Here is a 20,535-nt window from a genome sequence, read left to right as displayed (position 1 = left end):
CTGCCAGAAGACCCTCGGAGTTGGACCTCAGTGTCTGGGCTGAGCAATGGGGGTGGAGACGCTCCTTCAGGTATTCAGGGCTGAAGCCATTTAGGGCTTTAAAGGTCAGCGCCAACACTTTGAATTGTGCTTGGAAATGTACTGGGAAATCTATGTAGGAAATGTACTGGGAAATCTATGTAGATCTTTTAGGTCCAGTGTTATATGGCCCCGGTGGCCACTCCCAGTCACCAGTCTGGCAGCCGCATTCTGGATTAGCTGTAGTTTCTGAGTCACCTTCAAATGTAGTCTCACGTGTGTTGCAGTAGTCCAAGAGGGAGATAACTGGGGCATGTACCCGGGCAAGACAGTGCACAGGCAGGGAGGGTCTCAGCCATTGTGCCAGATGGAGCTGATAGACAGCTGCCCTGGACACAATCAGTTTAATCAGTCATAGACCAGTAGTTTGCCCTGGACACAGAAGTGACCTGTGCCTCCACGGACAGCTGTGAGTCCAAAATGACTGTGCACCTGGTCCTTTAGGGGGCACAGTTGCCCCATTCAGGAACAGGGAATCCCCTACACCTGCCCCACCTCCTGTCTCCCAGAACCAGTACTTCTTTCTTGTTGGGATTCAACCTCAATCTGTTGACTGCCACCCACCCCACAACCATGAACACCCAGCCCAAACCCTGTGATGATACCTCCCAGCAGTTTCATTTGTTAAAAAGCATGGGGGAGAGGACGGAGCCCTGAGGCACCCCAGAAGTGAGACCCCCCCCACTACTTTCTGGACACTGCCCAGGAGGAAGGAGCGGGACCACTGCATAACAGTGCCATGCTTCATAGAATGCTCTGTGGCCACAAGAAGCACAATAAAGGTAAAGGGACCCCTGACCATTAGGTCCAGTCGTGACTGACTCTGGGGTTGCGGCGCTCATCTCGCTTTATTGGCCGAGGGAGCCAGCGTTTGTCCGCAGACAGCTTCCGGGTCATGTGGCCAGCATGACTAAGCCGCTTCTGGCGAACCAGAGCAGCACACGGAAACGCCATTTACCTTCCCGCCGGAGCGGTACCTATTTATCTACTTGCACTTTGATGTGCTTTCAAACTGCTAGGTTGGCAGGAGCAGGGACCGAGCAATGGGAGCTCACTCTGTCGCGGGGATTCAAACCGCCGACCTTCTGATCGGCAAGTCCTAGGCTTTCTGGTTTAACCCACAGCGCCACCCTCGTCCCAAGAAGCACAATAGCTTGTTTAAAATCTCGGGTATTTTCCTTCTCATAACTTTTCCCCTAATTTTTTAAAATAGTAACATCCAGAATATGTGTTTGTAGCATATTTGCAGTGCATGAGGTGCCATGGACTTGCTGTGATCTGTAGCTAACTGGCAATGACTCAAGAGGAGCCTCATGAATGTGATGAGGCTGAATATCGCTGACGCTTTGCACCAGAGGCTCACAGATATTTTACCACGGGAATCTTTTTCTTTTTGAAGGCCACTTGCCCTATTAGTGCAATGCAGCCTGTAAGGGAGCTGACTGCCAGAGCCCCTGCATTTCCTGACACAAGTCATCACACAGAGGGATTGGAACGAGTTTCAGAAATGAGCATGTTATCCTGTTTACTAGTGAAAATAGAAGTGTATAAAATAGAAATGTGAAGACAGCTGCCCTACAAAAGTAGTTCTTTCTGTAATAAGCATGGTTGCTTTTCTTTGACATTTGCTGGTTTCCTACATTTTGACAATTCCATATTCATTGTTCCCATTTCACATTATTTATTTCAGACGCTTTGTTGTTTGTGTTTTATCAGGCAGGGATTAGCTTTGAGGCTTATGACTTTAAGCTAAAAATAACTGATGTCACCACCAGCATTTTGATCTGAGTGCTTTCAGCAGGCAGTTCTCAGCTTAGTCTTTGAAATATTAGATTTTTTTTGTAACCGCCACTTTCCAAGCAGTGATGTCTAACGTACCATTCTTGTTCAGAATGCTGCCCTACTGTGTTGGTCCGACAAAGTGAAAAACAGAATAATGTAGGCATTGCCGCCTCTCGGACAACATGCAATGAGTGGGAATGCGAAAGCAAAACGAGCTTTTGAGCTGCATTCAGGTGTTCTTCAGGCCTGGGCAAGATGGCACATCTAAAACTTACCATTTTCTCGCAGGTCCATTTTCCCCATTCAACCTTCCTTTAGGATAATTGCCTTAGCAGAGCCGCCTGTCATAGGAAGCCCCACGCAGCAATGGCTGGGCCCAGAGCTCCTGACGCTTTTCCTTTTCCATGACATAAAGCCTCTGAGCAAGAGTGAAGAAATTGAAGTTATTAAAGGGGTGGTAAGTATTTGCAAAACTTTGCCTTGCTGCTTGGCTTTGGGAATCCTTTGAATGGCTACCCAATGCCCTTTCTTTCTCTCTCTCCCCCCGCCCCCCCCCCCCCCCGTTCTCAGCTTTTTGACAAGCAGAAGGTGTGCAAGGTGCTGCACAAACGGTGTTTTTTGAGTTCTGCCCTCCCATTTATACTGTGAAAATGAATAGATCATATATAAACAGAAATACACGCATGGTGTGTATGTGTATTACATGTGTACAAGAGGGATCGGCAACAAAATGTTGCAGTACGGTGGACAGTCTGCTGTCCAGAGTGCCTATGGAACAGGCAAGCAGGCCTGTCTCTTTCCAGATTACTCTCTTCTACTTCCATGGCCTCCTTCCCCATTTTTGGTTCCCCCTTCATGAAACAGACATTCTGTGTTCTGTGGCTACTGAGCAGGGTTTGTCCTCAATGATCTGGGGGTTTTTTTGGGGGGGGGGTCTTTCCTCCTAAGTTTATCCACCCCCCACCCTCCAAGTTATAGTTCTGTAAACTTTGGAGTTTTCCAAGGCTGCTGATGCTTCTCTGTGGATGATGCCATTTTGGCAATGTCAGCACTCAGATAATGAATGAATTATATAGTGCTAGCTGTATTTTATATTTATATATATTTTTTCAGGTTCCAAATGTCCCTAGTGCTGCAGTGGAGCAGCTGTTGAAACTAGCACACAAACTCCGCGAGACAAATGATCCCACTGTGAGTCCAACCATTCAAATTTCAATTGTTCCATGTTGCTTTCCTCCTTCTTTATCTCATCCTGTGTTTTGACTAGAATAGCAGCACTGCTGCAAGACCATCAGCAAATGCCCCACTTACCAGCCTAGCAGCTGTAGCCTTCAGACTGTCTTCAAGGAGAATCCCATGTTGCAGTAGTCCTGGTGGGAGGTCACCCGAGTATGGACAACTGAGGCTCTTCTGGTCCAGGAACACTGTAGCTGACAAGCTGACCTAAGCTGGGCATAAACACCCAGTTAATTCAAGGAGGAAGTGCAGTCCTTCCCAGAACAGCTAATTCCTGGACACAGAAGCAGCCCCACCCCCACGCCTCTCTCTTACAGCCTCAGTTTATTGCTCTCATTCAGCCCATCACTGCCTCCCAACACCAGTCACACCTTCACAGCCTCCCCTAATCACAGCCTCCCCTAATTCAGATGGAACGGAGAAGTAGAGGACTCCGTGGCCTAGGTCTGCAGGTGACGGCTCCCAATGGTTTCATATGGTTGTTGAATTGCATAAGGGAGGGAATGGTCCCTTGACGGACCCAACAACTCAAAGCCATGGGACTGAGCCACGGTCTTTGAGGACCACTTTCTGGTGGTGGTCCTTTGGGCAGGAGGAGTAGTGCCTTTGAGAGACTCAGGAGAGAATCCCCAGGGTTGGTGTTAAAACTAGGCCCGAAACCTGGCTGAATGAGTGCAGATGAACTGCTTTCTCCAGGCATGCCAAGAGCCGGCCTGCCACATCCCTCTTGACCATCTTTCCCAGAAAGGGGAAGTTTTCTATCATCTTGATCCAGAAGGGACCTCTTCAGGAGGCTCCACCACTGCCACTTTATGGAGTGGGCATCATCCACTCCCTGGACCCATCCAGCCAATCCCCCTCCTGGATTTTACCAGCCCTAATGGGCTCAGATGGAGAGGGCACACAGTCTGCCGCACTGTTGCAAGTGTCCTGTAGACTTTCTGAGGCTGGAACCACTTAAGCTGATGCCACAGGTGCTCCAAAGACCTCCACTAATTGTGGCATCATGGATCTGAATGATTTTTCACTTAACGCCCTTTGCGTCTCAACAGGAGTCTGTTGAGTGGCCCGTTAATGATATGGCTCTGGTCTGGACCAGTCAGTTTGCTGCACCAAACACCCCTACTGGGCAATTCTCAAGAAGCCATAGGGACTGAGAGGTTGTTCTCTTTGCTGCCACCGCTGACCTATGACCTGTGTATTTGTACCTATGTTCGATCAGATGCCCACTGAGACTTGTGCCACCTGCGCTCTAGCCATTATGCAGCACCCTTCATTACCCAGAATTCCTCAGAAAACAAAGGAGCCCATTGGACTGCCCTCAGTCAGAGAGGGTACTTAGAAGCTCATTAATGACCATCTGCATTTTGGCATTCCCAGTGAAACTAGAAGATCCCCCAGAGCATTCAGAAATGTATTATTTGACTACCATTCATTCTATGTCTGCATTTAAGAGGAAATGATTACACATTACGTGTCTTGGATGCTGGTACAGTGGTACCTCGGGTTAAGTACTTAATTCGTTCCGGAGGTCTGTACTTAACCTGAAACTGTTCTTACCCTGAAGCACCACTTTAGCTAATGGGGCCTCGCGCTGCCAGAGCACGATTTCTGTTCTTATCCTGAAGCAAAGTTCTTAACCTGAAGCACTATTTCTGGGTTAGCGGAGTGTGTGACCTGAAGCATATGTAACCTGAAGTCTATGTAACCCGAGATACCACTGTAGTTTTGAAGGGCAAAAAAAAATCAATGTATTATTCATTTAATGCCTAATTAGCACCCAAATCTGCTATATCTAAAAATAAAATCTATGTGGCCCTTCACATAGATACAGATTTCTGACATACTGTGAGTCTGAAAAGTGGGGCCTCTCAACAGGGATAACGTTTTGAAATTTCAAAATGTCCAGAGGCCTGCACGTCAGAAGTGAGTCACAGTTCGGACCGAGGGGAGATTCCTACAGATGAATAGTGACAGGACATCTGCAGAAAGATATAAATAGCCCTCTTGTGCTGCGAGTTGAAATGTACGCCTTAGGTATACAATCCTTGATGGCTCATGCAGCGTCAGGGAGACAATATAGCTGCTCACTCCCCCCATAGGGTTCCAGATGCATGTTTACCCTTGTGTAAAGCGATAATGGCAGGGCATGAACTTGGTCGCTAACCTGTTCAATACACAAATTACTCTTGCTTTTAAACATGACCTATATCTTGAACTTGAATGTCCCTGCCAGATGTTACATTTTCCAGAGTCTCTTTCTGTTCCATGTAGAAAATGCTCATATAAATAGTTGTAATTTGCTTGCATCTTGGCCACTGGAGAAAAGCAAAGTTTGCTGAGAACAAATGGATGTGAATTTGTGAGCAGTTCTGCTCTACAGTGTTAACTTATATATATATATTTTAAAAGCTAACTAGTGCAAATTTGCTGTTTGAGGAGAGTGAGAGCCAACTGTATAAATGGATTCAGTGTCTCTTCTAAGCCACAAATATATAGGGTCAGGTTTAAGGTGCTGGTTTTGACCTTTAAAGCCCTATGCGGCCTAGGACCCTCGTACTTATGGGACCGCCTCTCCTGGTATGTCCCGCAGAGGACCCTAAGGTCCATGAATAATAATAGCTTAAAGGTCCCAGGCCCTAAGGAAACCAGACTATCTTCCTCCAGGGCCAGGGCTTTTTCAGTGACATCTCCGACCTGGTGGAATGCTCTGTACAGAGCTATTCCGCCTGGGCTTCAATTTGAATTAGCCCAATTCTCTCTTCCCTTTTCCCCTTTCCTCTTCTATGAAGACACCCTTTCTGGGACCCCATATTTAAATTCTTCCCTGGTCTCCTTGCTGGCCCTAGTAGGACCAACTTGGCCAGTTAGCCCTGGTGATCATTCGATGTCTACTGACTGGGGTGTTTTTTTTTTTTCATTTCTCCAAAATGACCCCTGAATTTTATTGATATTGATGCCGCATTTTATGTTGTATTTTATGCTGTTTTAAAGTCACATTTTAATCAGTCTTTTATATTTGCTGTTAGCCGTCCTGAGCCTGGTTTTTAAAACCGGGAAGGGTGGGGTGTGTGTGTGTGTATATGTATATATATATATATATACATATATATATTAATATTATCCCAAACACTATGGCTTTGGAAAGCGCTACAAATGGTATTGCTCTGTTAGTGCAGGTATTTGAGAGAGAAGCTGCAGTACAGTGGTGCCTCGCAAGACGAAATTAATTCGTTCCGCGAGTTTTTTCGTCTAGCGAATTTTTCGTCTTGCGAAGCACGAAATCCCATAGGAATGCATTGAAAATCAATTAATGCGTTCCTATGGTCAAAAAAAAGTCCAAACAAAGCCAAATTTGGTACAACAAGAGTTTATTAACTGCTCTTTAAAGTCACACATACTGTAAAGAGCATTTCAAAATTCAAACCCAGAATTTTTTTAAAAAAACAGCAGAGTGGCCCAATGGTCACAGAAAATCATAAAAATGCAGAAAAAAACCACACAAGCTTCCAGATTCTTGCAAACCCCTCCCCAACTGTTCCCCCAGCCACCCACCACACAGAAATTCAAACCCAGAATTTTTTTCGTCTTGCGAAGCAAGCCCATAGGGAAATTCGTCTTGCGAAGCAACTCAAAAACGGAAAACCCTTCCATCTAGCGAGTTTTTCATCTTGCGAGGCATTCGTCTTGCGGGGCACCACTGTATGTTTGCTGCTATCTTCTTACTGGTTCACATTGTGCTGTACTCACCGTGTAACATCTGGAGTTCGATGGATTGTTCTTATAGTTTATCATGCTGGCATAACCCCAGGGATCTCTTAGCCACAGTTAAGGACTCAGAGGCAGGCTAGGGGATTGTGTACTTGCTCTTCGCCAGACCACCCCACTCACTTCACTTGATGGGATTAACATTGGTAGTGCATTGAACTGGCACTGTTAAGGCCAACCAGAGTTTGCTAATCAGCTTCGAACTCCAATTTCAAACTCCATTTAAGAGGGAATTCTGGTTAACCATATCTAATGTTAGCGCTGATGTAATTCTCAAGTCTTGATGCTTGAACTTCCTCAGTTGAGATCTAGTAATTGACATCACTGTGAATTTATGGTACAGCGGACACTCGGGTTGTGAATGTGATCCATGCGGGAGGCACGTTCACAACGTGCAGAGTTCGCAAATCGTCTGTGCACGATTTGGCGCTTCTGCGCATGTGCAAAGCGCGATTGCCAAAACCCAGAAGTAACCCATTCCGGTACTTCTGGGTTAGGCGCAGTGCGCAACCCGAAAACACGCAACCTGAAGCATCTGTAACCCAAAGTATGACTGTATTTTTTATTTAAATAGTGGATTTTTTCAAGTTATATAGCACTTAAAGCAGAGACGTGATTGAATTGCGCGCTGGTGTCAGTTGCGTAACCATGGGCAGCTTGGGATTTAAGCCGTTTTCCTCCGGCGTTACTGATTAAGAAATGCTGAATAAAATTAATTTTACTTTGGCTAGGCTCAGTCATTGGCATCATCCTTGTCTACACGGCAGCTATTGAGAATTTGTCGGCGTCTATCTCAGTACCCAGATGAAAGACTCTATGATGCTGTCAATAAAGCTTGTCTTTCCAGGTATATTTTTGCATTATTACGGTTGTGAATTATTATTACTGTGTTTACTTTAACAACTCAAATACATTATTTATTAACAATCTGAAAATTCCAGATATTGCTTTTGATCTTTTTGTTTAACTGAATTCCACTTTATGACGATAAAAGGGTGAAGACAGAATTATTTGTTTGTTTCTTAACTTTATATCCCGTGCTTCCTCTCAGTCAAAGGCAGCAAACACAAAAGTGAGAAAACAGTACAATTAAAAATAAAATAAAAGCACATTTAAAACATTTGGAAACATCTAAGAATGTGTTACAATATTGAAAACATCTAAAAACATGTAATGCAATCAGATAATCTCACAGCTAATAATGTCAGGGTTGCCAGAAAGAGTAGCTGAAGTGTGGAGAGGGGTGTGGAGAGGGCAGCTGAGTGGGACCCAGCGAGGGGCAGCCTGAGCAAGGACCACCCACCTTGGGCCTGCCCATAGAAAGCAAGTTTCCAGGAAGTCTTCTCCTAGTGGGTGAGCTGAGAGTTTGTTTGGGCCCTGGTGGCTGAGAGGGAGGGTGCACCAGAAGGAAATTGAATTGAGATTGATTTAGATATTAGTAACTTTGTTTCTTAGGGACGCAGGTGGCGCTGTGGGTAAAACCTCAGTGCCTAGGACTTGCCGATCGTATGGTTGGCGGTTCGAATCCCCGCGGCGGGGTGAGCTCCCGTCTTTCGGTCCCAGCTCCTGCCCACCTAGCAGTTCGAAAGCACTCCTAAGTGCAAGTAGATAAATAGGTACCGCTTTATAGCGGGAAGGTAAACGGCGTTTCCGTGTGCTGCGCTGGTGCTGGCTCGCCAGAGCAGCTTCGTCACGCTGGCCACGTGACCCAGAAGTGTCTCCGGACAGCGCTGGCCCCCGGCCTCTTAAGTGAGATGGGCGCACAACCCTAGAGTCGGACACGACTGGCCCGTACGGGAAGGGGTACCTTTACCTTTACCTTTAACTTTGTTTCTTGGGACGCAAGTGGCGCTGTGGTCTAAACCACTGAGCCTAGGGCTTGCTGATCGGAAAGGTCGGCGGTTCGAATCCTCGCGACCGAGTGAACTCCCATCGCTCGGTCCCAGCTCCTGCCCACCAAGCAGTTCGAAAGCACGTCAAAGTGCAAGTAGATAAATAGGTATCGCTCCGGCGGGAAGGTAAACGGCGTTTCCGTGCGCTGCTCTGGATTCGCCAGAAGCGGCTTAGTCATGCTGGCCACATGACCCGGAAGCTGTATGCCAGCTCCATCGGCCAATAAAGTGAGATGAGCGCCCCAACCCCAGAGTCGTCCATGACTGGACCTAATGGTCAGGGGTCCCTTTACCTTTACCTTTAACTTTGTTTCTATAGGTAATGTGTCTTTTTGCAATATTTTGTTCAAGCTCTCTGCTGTTGCTTCTTTTATGTACACTGCTTGGAGATGTTTTTAATATATTAAGCGGTATAGAAATTAAATGATAGAATCAGTGAGCAGAGGTTCAGTCTGTCTCGCTTTGGCAGGGCACAACTGCTCCCTTGCAGGGAACATGTCTGAGAAGCAGACCCCAACTGGGTTGAACCCCGCCCTCCTGCCCATCAGCTGATGCCGCCCAGTGATGTCACCTGATGGGCAGGAGGGTGGGGCTTGGGGGAAATTGTCTCACTGGCCAAGATCAGTCTGTACACTGGAAGTTCCCTCCCTGTGCTCTACAGCCCCCCAGTAAATAGGTTTGTGACCTTTGTCTTGGCTAGTGTTGTTTTAAATAACTAATGTATTCATTATAATCTGGGTGCATTTTGCTGCAATAAGGATTAGAGCAATGAAAAGAAATCTGAGAGCTTACTCTCCCATGACATAGTGTCTAAGATTCATGCTCAAACACAAACACATTTCAGTGGACACATCTGAAGTGGTTGAGGCAAATATGTGGGTGGTATTCTAGGACCACAATGCACTATGGTCTTGTCTCTCCGTATTGGAGAATTGCAAATATTGTTGATTATTCCCCCCCCCCACCCGAAAATAAACTTTCTTCCATTTCTGTCTCATTAGGTTTTTACCCAACCTTGCAAAATCTGCTTTACATAAAAATCTGCTGGACTCTGGAATTGAAGCAAGCTCCATTGAAACTCTGGAAATGGAGGGGAAAGGCTATAGCTGTAAGCTGCGGTCATCTCTCTCTCTCTCTCTCTCCCCCCCCCCCCTCCACCCCCTGCTTCTTCTGTTAAAGTGAACTTTAGGATAAACAGGTCATGATTCAGTGTTTCAATCCCACTACCTCCTAGAATGCCATTTGCGTACTTGTACCCTTGTATTTATAGGGACGCGGGTGGCGCTGTGGGTTAAACCACAGAGCCTAGGACTTGCTGATCGAAAGGTCGGCAGTTCGAATCCCCACGGCGGAGTGAGCTCCCGTCGTTCGGTCCCAGCTCCTGCCCACCTAGCAGTTCGAAAGCACCCCTAAGTGCAAGTAGATAAATAGGGACCGCTTTCTAGCAGGAAGGTAAACGGTGTTTCCGTGTGCAGCGCTGGTGCTGGCTCGCCAGATGCAGCTTCGTCACGCTGGCCACGTGACCCGGGAGTGTCTTTAGACAGTGCCGGCTCCCGGCCTCTTGAGCGAGATGAGCGTGCAACCCTAGAATCAGTCACGACTGGCCCTGATGTTCAGGAGTACCTTTACCTTTTACCCTTGTACTCTGAGGGTTTGCTATGGCAGCCATTTCTCTAAGCAAAGGGAAACGCAAAAGCTAAATGGAAAGTATTCAAGTGCAGTCAGGCCAACCAGAATAGTGCCAAAGCACAGTGAACAGCTCATTGCTGAGAGCAGACCTCCAATTCGGATCTCTAAACTCCTCAAATGCACACCTCAGAACCACTTTTTTCTTCTCAGAACCACATTTCCTTCCCCCACCCCCCAAAAAACGTATTGACCGGTGAGCCATCGCATGGAGCTGCTTTTCCCCCACACTTCCCTAAAACGTGGCCTCTTCCCCTTTCTGCTACCTGGAAGGTCTGTTGTAACTCTAAAAGTAGTAACAAGCATGTAAGACAAGTCACGGCATCATATGTCTACACGGTATTTAGTTTCTAAATAGTTTCTAGGTTTTAGAATGCACAACTCTCCTGATAAGCATGTTTTCTAGCTAGATGCCCATTCTCAAAATCAAGCTTTCATAATGACAAGTCTCAATGTATCTTATGTTCCCCACCTCCACGACTTTGCTAAAATCAAATATTTCCATTGCACTTTGAATGGATATAGTTGTGCATATATGTGGTTTGTATGAAACCTCCAGGTGAAGTGGACTCGGGAACCCTGAAGATTGGGGCAGTCACAATCCCGATTTATAACCCCTTGGAGAAGATGAAAGTGCCCGATGTTCTCTTCTATGAAAATACCCAAGTAAGTGCTGATCTCTCACTGACCTATTTCGGCCAAGATTTTAATAACAAATACTTACAACCAGATTTCTCCGCCATCCTTTTCTAATGTGATTAAAACACTTCAAATATTATTCTAATGTTCTGGCTAAATACATCGGCACCGAATAATTTTGTTAACAAGGTTTCTTTGGCTGTTTCCAGCAAGAAATGGCACTCCTAATTTCTTCACTTCAAGTCCCATTTGCCACGTAGGAAGTTTATTGGGAGGTTCCTTCTTCCATTCATTGATGTGTTAGTTCACCTTCCTAGCAGTGGATTTTGCATTTTTCTGCTGTGCATTAAGGACAGCCACTGTTATTATGCCTCTATTATTATTATTATTATTATTATTATTATTATCAGTATCAGTTTTAGTATTATTCAATAGATTCATTACTGAGCTAGACGTACCTATAGCTGAACCAATCAACATCAGTTCTTAAATTCTTACCGATATAGATTAATGTGTAATTAAAGAAAACATATATTATTGCCTCTCTGAATGGGTGTGGCAACTGTGCATCACCAACACCCCAAAAAATTACACATGCACATTCAAGAGCTATAGAATACTTTTTCCTGCTGCCTCGCCATTACTAAGTTGTTTCAAGTTTTACAAAGCAGTTTTAATTTCTCTCTAGCATATGATGGTGATGGAAGATATGCTAAAAGACTTTTTGCTTGGCGAACACCTTCTCTTGGTTGGCAACCAGGTGAGAGCAACCCAATATTTCTTGCTAGCCTGTGCTTTTGTTTTACTGTAATTAGTATTTATTGAAAGCTCTGACCTGGATAATTTGACAGAGGACTGACACTGAAAAGTCCACTGTTACTGTACATGAGGAAAAAACCTTGCATCCAAGGATTTAAAATTATTTTGAATATTACCCTCAGAATGAGCTTTGGGTCTCACAATGAGCTTTGGAAAAATAAGCAAACTAAGGCGGTGTTAAAAAGTGTGTGGCTCCAGGGAAGAGATAGCCAATGCTTTGCAGGGTGGCAGCAAAGCCCCTGTCTGGAGGCGCGTAGCGCTGTGGTCTAAACCACAGAACCTAGGGCTTGCCGATCAGAAGGTTGCCGGTTCGAATCCTTGCGACGGGGTGAGCTCCTGTTGTTCAGTCCCAGCTCCTGCCAACCTAGCAGTTCGAAAGCACGTCAAAGTGCAAGTAGATATATGGGTACCGCTCCGGCGGGAAGGTAAACAGCATTTCTGTGTGCTGCTCTGGTTCTCCAGAAGTGGGTTAGTCATGCTGGCCACATGACCCGGAAGCTGTCTGCGGACAAACGCCGGCTCCCTCGGCCTATAGAGCGAGATGAGCGCGTAACCCCAGAGTCATCCATGACTGGACCTAATGGTCATGGGTACCTTTAGTCTGCTTATCTGAACCCAGGCTCATAGCTGGGCTCTCCTCCTTCATCATTAATGGTAGCTGAGGACAAACCTACAGCTCGTTGTTTGCAAGGGAAGTCCTTAACTACTATGAGCCCAGCTTCAGCTGACATGCAAAGCCGAACCTTGAGTTAGCTACTGCAGGCGCTGGAAAGGATCTCCTCTCTGGAAGTCAGCATGTTCCCACAGTCCCAGGAAGCCATTGTTGACTGTGTTGTGCGAACTAGGGCTAAAAAAAATGTTGTTTCTACGTACAGTACGAGCACTGCTTTTTATTAATCATTTTTCCATGGTTGGGGTTTGGTTTTCCTTGGTTGTAAAGAATATTTAATCCTGTTGCATTAATTTGCCGTTAAGGAATGGAATGGTTTTCCTTTCTGCAGGGCGTGGGGAAAAATAAGGTGGTTGACAGATTCCTTCACCTGCTCAATCGACCAAGAGAGTATTTGCAACTGCACAGGTAAGAGGGGCAGTGTAGTCATTTTACATGACTTCACAATCAGGTAGGCACCTGTTTAACCTGTTTTTAGCTTATCATTGATTTTAATCATTTTTAAATGTTTTAAATAACTGATGTTAACTGTTTTTACTGATCATTTTATTGTTTTGTTCTTGTAAACAGCTTTGATGCTTTTTTTGTACACTTGGTATATAAATTTTATTATCTCAATTATTGGGCTTTGCTATAAATTATACGGGATTTTTCAGACACATGGCTGGTGAAATGTTATAGATGCTTCCAGTAAATATCCCTTTAGCTGGCCCAACCTACTTCCAGTACTGGATAGAGGGATATAGCAATTTAGATACAGATAGGTAGCCGTGTTGGTCTGCCATAGTCAGAACAAAAAAAATTCCTTCCAGTAGCACCTTAAAGACCAACTAAGTTAGTTCTTGGTATGAGCTTTCGTGTGCATGCACACTTCTTCAGACACTTCTTCAGGTATCTGAAGAAGTGTGCATGCACACGAAAGCTCATACCAAGAACTAACTTAGTTGGTCTTTAAGGTGCTACTGGAAGGAAATTTTTTTATAGCAATTTAGAGTTGGAGTGAATAACAAGGTCACAGGAAATGTGCTGCATTTAAAGTTCTAACGAGACAACAAATTAAACAATTTTTGAGAACATAATTTTAGGAAGAGGTGAGTTGAATAGTTTGAGCAGTCACCCGTAAGAATGAATAGCTAATAAACAGAGACAAATGCACCCAGATCTATGTGCTCTAGCATGTTTCCCTCGGTGAAGCAATGCTTATCAACTTGTATCCCTCAGTTTAGCTTCTGAGTCTCTTCATGATCCTCTCCTGTTTCCTTCCCCTTCAATTCAGCCATTTCAGCTGATCAGGTCCTTTAATTACCTCTTCTGTTTTCCAGCTCAACTCCTAAACAATATTTTCACTCCCCTTCTCGACCTTTTTAGCCAATCACCAAAGGAGAGTAAGTTTCTGTTAGTTAAGTTTTTCTTTCCCCTAATTGCCACGTTCCTGATCTAAACCTTTTAACATCCTGTGCAGAATTTCCTGAGCAAAACATCCCCTTGAACATTATTTTGAACTTTTGACCCTTCCGTTCAGGAAAGCTGCAGAAGCAGCCATTTTGCAGCCCACGTTGTAAAACCAAAAACCAAATGCAAAATGGCTGAAAGTCCTGCTCTTTTGCTCTCTTTAGAGTTATTCAGTCCAGTGGGTGGGAAGAGGAGAAGTCGCGCTCTCCCATGAAAGATTCCTGCCTTCCAGGGGAGTCGGACTAGATCTTTGTTGTCCCTTCCAACTCTACAATTCTCTGATTCTATGTTGAACAGGAGGGTGCATTAGATGAATTCCAAGCTGAGACAGGTTGCCTTGGAGGGATTTGGGGTTTGTCCAGAGTTAAAGCAGGCGTCCCTGAAGCCCTTTGTGTCATCTTGGCAACCCAGGCATAAAAAACATGCATGGACAAGCAAAACTGTTTCTCTAGGTTTATTGTGTATGGAGAACACCAGGGGAGAGGGGGCAACTTTGCAAAATTGAAACTTGTTTGTCCTAAATAATGCATTGGAGTGGAAAGATTCTGACTGGAAAGGGATTAAAGCTTTCAAAGGTTGTTAAATAATGCTGAATGGCATGAGCAGTACATGTAAAAAGGATCTAGGAGTCTTGGTTGACCACAAATTTGACATGAGCCAACAGTGTGACGTGGCAGCTAAAAAAGCCAATGCAATTCTGGGCTGCATCAATAGGAGTATAGCATCTAGATCAAGGGAAGTAATAGTGCCACTGTATTCTGCTCTGGTCAGACCTCACCTGGAGTACTGTGTCCAGTTCTGGGCACCACAGTTCAAGAGGGACACTGACAAACTGGAACGTGTCCAGAGGAGGGCAACCAAAATGGTCAAAGGCCTGGAAGCGATGCCTTATGAGGAACGGCTAAGGGAGCTGGGCATGTTTAGCCTGGAGAAGAGGAGGTTAAGGGGTGATATGATAGCCATGTTCAAATATATAAAAGGATGTCATATAGAGGAGGGAGAAAGGTTGTTTTCTGCTGCTCCAGAGAAGCGGACACGGAGCAATGGATCCATACTACAAGAAAGAAGATTCCACCTAAACATTAGGAAGAACTTCCTGACAGTACAGTAAGAGCTGTTTGACAGTGGAATTTGCTGCCAAGGAGTGTGGTGGAGTCTCCTTCTTTGGAGGTCTTTAAGCAGAGGCTTGACAACCATATGTCAGGAGTGCTCTGATGGTGTTTCCTGCTTGGCAGGGGGTTGGACTCGATGGCCCTTGTGGTCTCTTCCAACTCTATGATTCTATGATTCTATGATCTCTTCTACTCATTAAAACAAGGGATTGCTAACTGAAAAATCATCTTGAGGTGGTGAAACAGAGTATAACGTCCCTGATAAGACTAACTTCGGTTCCCTTTTCCACACCAATTTTGTGATGAAAGCATTTTTCCGTAAAGCTCAGTGCCCTTTCTAGGGTGGTTTCTAAGTGAAAAACAGAGTCTGATATTTTGAAATAAAAATAAATTAATTCCCTTTTTGACTTGTGCATGTTTTGCTATCTTAGAGACACGACCGTGCAGAGTCTTACGCTTCAGCCTTCGGTTAAAGATGGTCATATTGTCTATGAGGATTCTCCACTAGTAAGTCCACATTTGTGCATTTGAGTATATGAGTTCTTCACTAAAATTCATTGTTGGGTCCAAGTCCTTATCTTGAGATGAAATACATCATTACAAATCTAAGAATGCCCTGTTTCTTTTCAAAGTAAGTTTTCTAGCCCTCAAAACAAGTAAGTTGAAATGGCCTTTGATCTGGCAGAAGTTCCTGCTAATAGAAGAGAAAGGGAGGCATTTCCCCCTAGTTCCCCCTTCGGTTCCCACATCACCTTCCATGCTGTTCTAGAAGATGCCCCAATGCTTTGGAACAAATTTTCAAGGCAGCACGGAGAAGTGGAGAAAACAATCCATTGAATGTGTTCTCTTAAATACCCAAAAATGTGAACTCTGTGACAAATGCGCAGGTAGTAAATTTATATCTTTATCAAAGTGCATCCAGAGTTGTGCAGTTTCTTTTCCAATGCGCGTGCCATTTAACGTTTTCCAGGTGAAAGCTGTCAAAAAGGGGCACATTCTGGTTATTGATGAGGCAGACAAGGCCCCAACAAATGTCACCTGCATTTTGAAAACCTTGGTGGAAAGTGGAGAAATGATTCTGTCTGATGGAAGGCGCCTTGTTGCCGGTAAGTAAACCCCTGAACACAGCATTCCAGCAGTTGCATTTGTTGCAGATTAACGAATAGCACATTTCTCCAACGTTTGGGCCTTCTTTTGGTCATTAATTACTATCTAAATATAGTTTACCAAAGAAAATAAAGCTTTTAGGCTGCAAACACTCAGACGGTACATTAGGTTCTTGTTCTCTGTCTCTTATTATTAATGTATATTTGAGAATATCAGAATAATTATATAATAAGAATGCATTGCCCTAGGAAACAAAGATTTTTAATACTACCAGCCAGTGCTGCGGTCTTGGGCTGGATAGCTTGCAAGTTTATTTTAAATAGTTCTGGGAAAAAGGCCTCGGCTCTGCAAATCTTTGGTCCCAGGGGCCATAAGAAGCATTGGATGTGCCACATCAGAGGCAGAAAGACAGCTCCACCTTCAGAAAAGGAGACCCGGCTACCATTTTGCTGCCACCACAGCAGCTTCCATGCCATTTGTCCTATTGAGGTCAGAGCTCTGAAGTCAGTAAACTCAAGACGGGATTTTCCAGGGTGATTTGGAGGGATTCTAGGGAATGCATGGATCCAAAGGATCCAGTCCCACAACATGCCTCTATTCAAGGAATAAATTAATGCAGCCCAAATACTGTTGGAGTTCATTCCAGGTTTTTTTTAAAAAAAACATAAATAAAAAGAACAGAGGAGCACAGATTGTATTCCCTTTGCCCCTCACTTCCACTCTGCCAGCAAGAGTCCAGCAGACGTGCCTTCTTAATTTTCAGCTCCTCATGCCTTAGGATTGTTGCCTTAAGGAATTAAAATGGAAATATATGAGATTAGCAAACACTGGCCTCTGTCCCTCTTTCCTTCCCTCCTTCATCTTTCATGTCTCTGCCTCCCAAAGGCTTCCACAGCTGTTTGTTGCTGCAGCCCTGGCTATAAGCTCCGCAGGCTAATGGTGCTTCTGCGAGGCACCTCTCTTTGGGGTGGGGGTGTCAGCATTTCACTCCTCTGTTGCTGGATGTGTGACTGCTATATCACATGTCTGTGTTTACTTTCCAGGCTTGGAAAGTATGAGAACGGAAGTCAGTTTTATCTCTTCCGCTGTATTGTACTTTTGTACTTACCCGTATTTTTCGCTCTATAAGACGCACCAGACCACAAGACGCACCTAGTTTTTGGAGGAGGAAAACAAGGAAAAAAATATTCTGAATCTCAGAAGCCAGAACAGCAAGAGGGATCGCTGCGCAGCGAAAGCAGCAATCCCTCTTGCTGTTCTGGCTTCTGGGATAGCTGCGCAGCCTGCATTTGCTCCATAAGACGCACACACACTTCCCCTTACTTTTTAGGAGGGAAAAAGTGAGTCTTATAGAGCAAAAAATACAGTACTTTCTCTCTCTCTCTCTCTCAGAGAAGAAGTGATTGCTTTGTCCTGTATATATTGCTTAATAAATACTTAGAATGCACACACCAAAGCTCCACTTCGTTTCTGCTATACTCTGCTGATTTTGCGTGCACATATCTTTGGATATGTGTCGCTGGTGCGCACTGGGGCTGAATATTTATGGACATCTTGGGCTGCTCTTCATCAGGAAGATGCCCAGAGAGGTTTGTCTCCATTTGGGGACTGTGTGTGCACCACAGGTGTGTTCCGATGGAGGGGTGGTTCAGAAAAGCTTGAAAGGCTCTGCAGGCAAGTGGTGACATAACTGGGCTCCTGAGCCCTACAGGGGAGCCGTAAAAAGAATGTAGTTGGTCAAGGGAGCCGTGGACTCAAAAAGGTTGAAAACCTCTGCTATATTCAGAGCACTGGCATATTGGTTAGCTAAAAAATTATAACCAGGTGTGCCTGTCTAACAAAGAAGTGCTTATATTGGACTGTGGTGATCACTGTGCTGCACTAATGGATATTAGTTTTATTACATAAGGTAAAGGGACCCCTGACCGTTAGGTCCAGTCATTGATGACTCTGGGGTTGCGGTGTTCATCTCGCTTTATTGGCCGAGGGAGCTGGCATACAGCTTCCGGGTCATGTGGCCAGCATGACTAAGCCGCTTCTGGCAAACCAGAGCAGCACACGGAAACGCCGTTTACCTTCCCGCCGGAGTGGTACCTATTTATCATCTTGCACTTTGACGTGCTTTCAAACTGCTAGGTTGGCAGGAGCAGGGACTGAGCAACGGGAGCTCACCCCATCGTGGGGATTTGAACCGCCAACCTTCTGATCGGCAAACCTTAGGCTCTGTGGTTTAATAAGTGTTTCAGATAAGAGTGTTAATAGAGACAGTTAGCTTGTCATAAGTTTGCTTGGTGTGGGCCTGCAGGATTGGAAAAGGTGAAATCCTCTACCTTTTTATGAAGAGAACGAGTTGAACAGTTGAGTTTCTCTAGACTGGAATTGAATGGAATAGTTTGGCAGCAGGAGAGAATGCTGTAGAATCAGTAAAATTTAAAATGTAACATTGTTCAAGGGAAATGTAGGGATAGATGAAGCAAAATGCTTATGGTTCATATGAATTTTTCATTTGGTTATTCATAACTACATTTACTAATCACCAAGTATTTTTAAAAAATCTGTATGAAAATTCATATTTAAATATGTATTTAAATGTATTTATAACAAAATGCATAATTTTATACATTTTTTACTTTTGGGGCATTCTATTGCAAAATTTTAATGATATTGGGTTATATTCACTGTAGAGTTAAGCAGATCATTTCATATATACTGTGTATTTTCTAGACTCTGCTAGTGTGAGTGGAAGAGAAAATGTGGTGGTAATTCATCCAGATTTCAGAATGATCGTTCTAGCAAACAGACCTGGATTTCCGTTTTTGGGCAATGACTTTTTTGGAACACTAGGTAAGCGCAGTGCTTAATAAACCAACAACAACAACAACAATAACTGTGTTTTCTACAGACCTCAGTATGGAAAATATAAGCTTTGCTTTACTTGTCCTCCTGATAGAAAAGATACACAGGAAACAGGCTGTTTTTTAAGAAATCTGTTCAGCCTTTCCGATAGGAGGCTGTGTCGGTCATTTTCTCATCTGAAACTTGGAAGAGAATTACACATGGACTCTTCCAGGAAAGTGGCTGCATAAGGGATTTTGACTTTAAAAGTATTTGGCTAAGCACATAGCAGAACATACTTTTTCAGAATGTTCGCAAGAAGAACTATGTTTCTGGGATTGTTATAAGGTAATTTGGGATGAGAGGAAGGGGTCCAAATACTGTCATTCTGTGACTGTTGTGGGTCCATGTACCCCAACCTTCCTCAGTGTTGGGCTTGATGGAAGTTGGCACCCCACTGGGAGGGCAGCAGGTTGCTGAAAGCTCATAGCATCTCCTCTGGTGCTAGCTCTTGGAAATCTCATACAAAGGATCTGTTCCCAGCCTTTCTGCCTGAGCTACTTTCAAGTGGAGGACTGGATGACTATGGTCCCCACTGAGGAGAGCACTCAGCAGCTGGCGAACTTCCATACACAAAGATGCATTGGAGCTGGACAACAGGTATCTGGAGGGACCGTTTGCCGTAAAGACCCCTTTGAATAGCACAAGGGGCAACATGGTTTGAAGGTTCAACGGAGACTTCCGCCTCCAGTGCAGGAATTCAACCGAGTCAACAACACCTGGCTTTGTGGAGTCTGCATAGCTTCAGGGTTTCCATTACTATATACTACAACCTTTCCACAACTCTCTCCATTCCTTGCTTGTTTATTCCAGGAGATATTTTTAGCTGCCATGCAATTGATAATCCCAAACCAAGCTCTGAGCTTGCAATGCTTCGACAATACGGGCCTGCGGTTCCTGAGCCAGTCCTGCAGAAACTGGTGGCTGCTTTTGGAGAGCTCAGAAGCTTGGCCGACCAAGGAATTATCAACTATCCTTACTCAACGAGAGAAGTAGTGAATATAGTCAAGCATTTACAGGTACAGAATATACATTCCTGCTACTGGCGCGATTTGGAACAGACCCACTGATAAATACTGACATTTAACTTGCAAAAAATCGTTCGGAAGAGTAGATTGAAATTGGTGAAGCCTAAAATGTTTGTAGGACCCATCTAAGTGGTTTTAATGGCTGTGGCTGGTTCCAGAGTGAAAGCAGTGAAATTAGGTTAGTCGTAGATAACCCAAGTCCAGCAGGGGCCTGAATCTGATTGACTTCCTCTTAATCAAGACAAAATGTGCCCAGATGATTCCTCCTTTCCTATGCGTGTAAAGGACCAGGGCCCTGCGGGATTTGACATCTTTCTGCAGGGCCTGCAAGACGGAGCTGTTCCGCCAGGCCTTTGGGCAGGACGCAGTTT

At 44.7% G+C, this 20,535-nt stretch overlaps 1 protein-coding gene across 1 annotated transcript in view; it reads left to right on the top strand.

Moving 5' to 3' along the window:
- VWA8 (von Willebrand factor A domain containing 8) overlaps positions 1–20,535 on the top strand; it is a 97,200-nt gene that overhangs the window by 26,484 nt on the left and 50,181 nt on the right. Inside the window, exons 15-25 of the mRNA XM_028738079.2 lie at positions 2,149–2,317; positions 2,974–3,051; positions 7,596–7,711; positions 9,758–9,864; positions 11,002–11,108; positions 11,770–11,841; positions 12,902–12,978; positions 15,566–15,641; positions 16,105–16,240; positions 18,966–19,085; positions 19,950–20,155. Coding sequence (XP_028593912.2) covers positions 2,149–2,317; positions 2,974–3,051; positions 7,596–7,711; positions 9,758–9,864; positions 11,002–11,108; positions 11,770–11,841; positions 12,902–12,978; positions 15,566–15,641; positions 16,105–16,240; positions 18,966–19,085; positions 19,950–20,155 — 1,264 coding nt within the window. The remainder of the gene's footprint in view (positions 1–2,148; positions 2,318–2,973; positions 3,052–7,595; positions 7,712–9,757; positions 9,865–11,001; positions 11,109–11,769; positions 11,842–12,901; positions 12,979–15,565; positions 15,642–16,104; positions 16,241–18,965; positions 19,086–19,949; positions 20,156–20,535) is intronic.

This window comes from Podarcis muralis, chromosome 8 (genome assembly GCF_964188315.1).
Source record: "Podarcis muralis chromosome 8, rPodMur119.hap1.1, whole genome shotgun sequence".
Taxonomy (NCBI): Eukaryota; Metazoa; Chordata; class Lepidosauria; order Squamata; family Lacertidae; genus Podarcis; species Podarcis muralis.
Note: the sequence above shows the minus strand (reverse complement) of the source record. Positions and strands in the feature narration are given on the sequence as shown.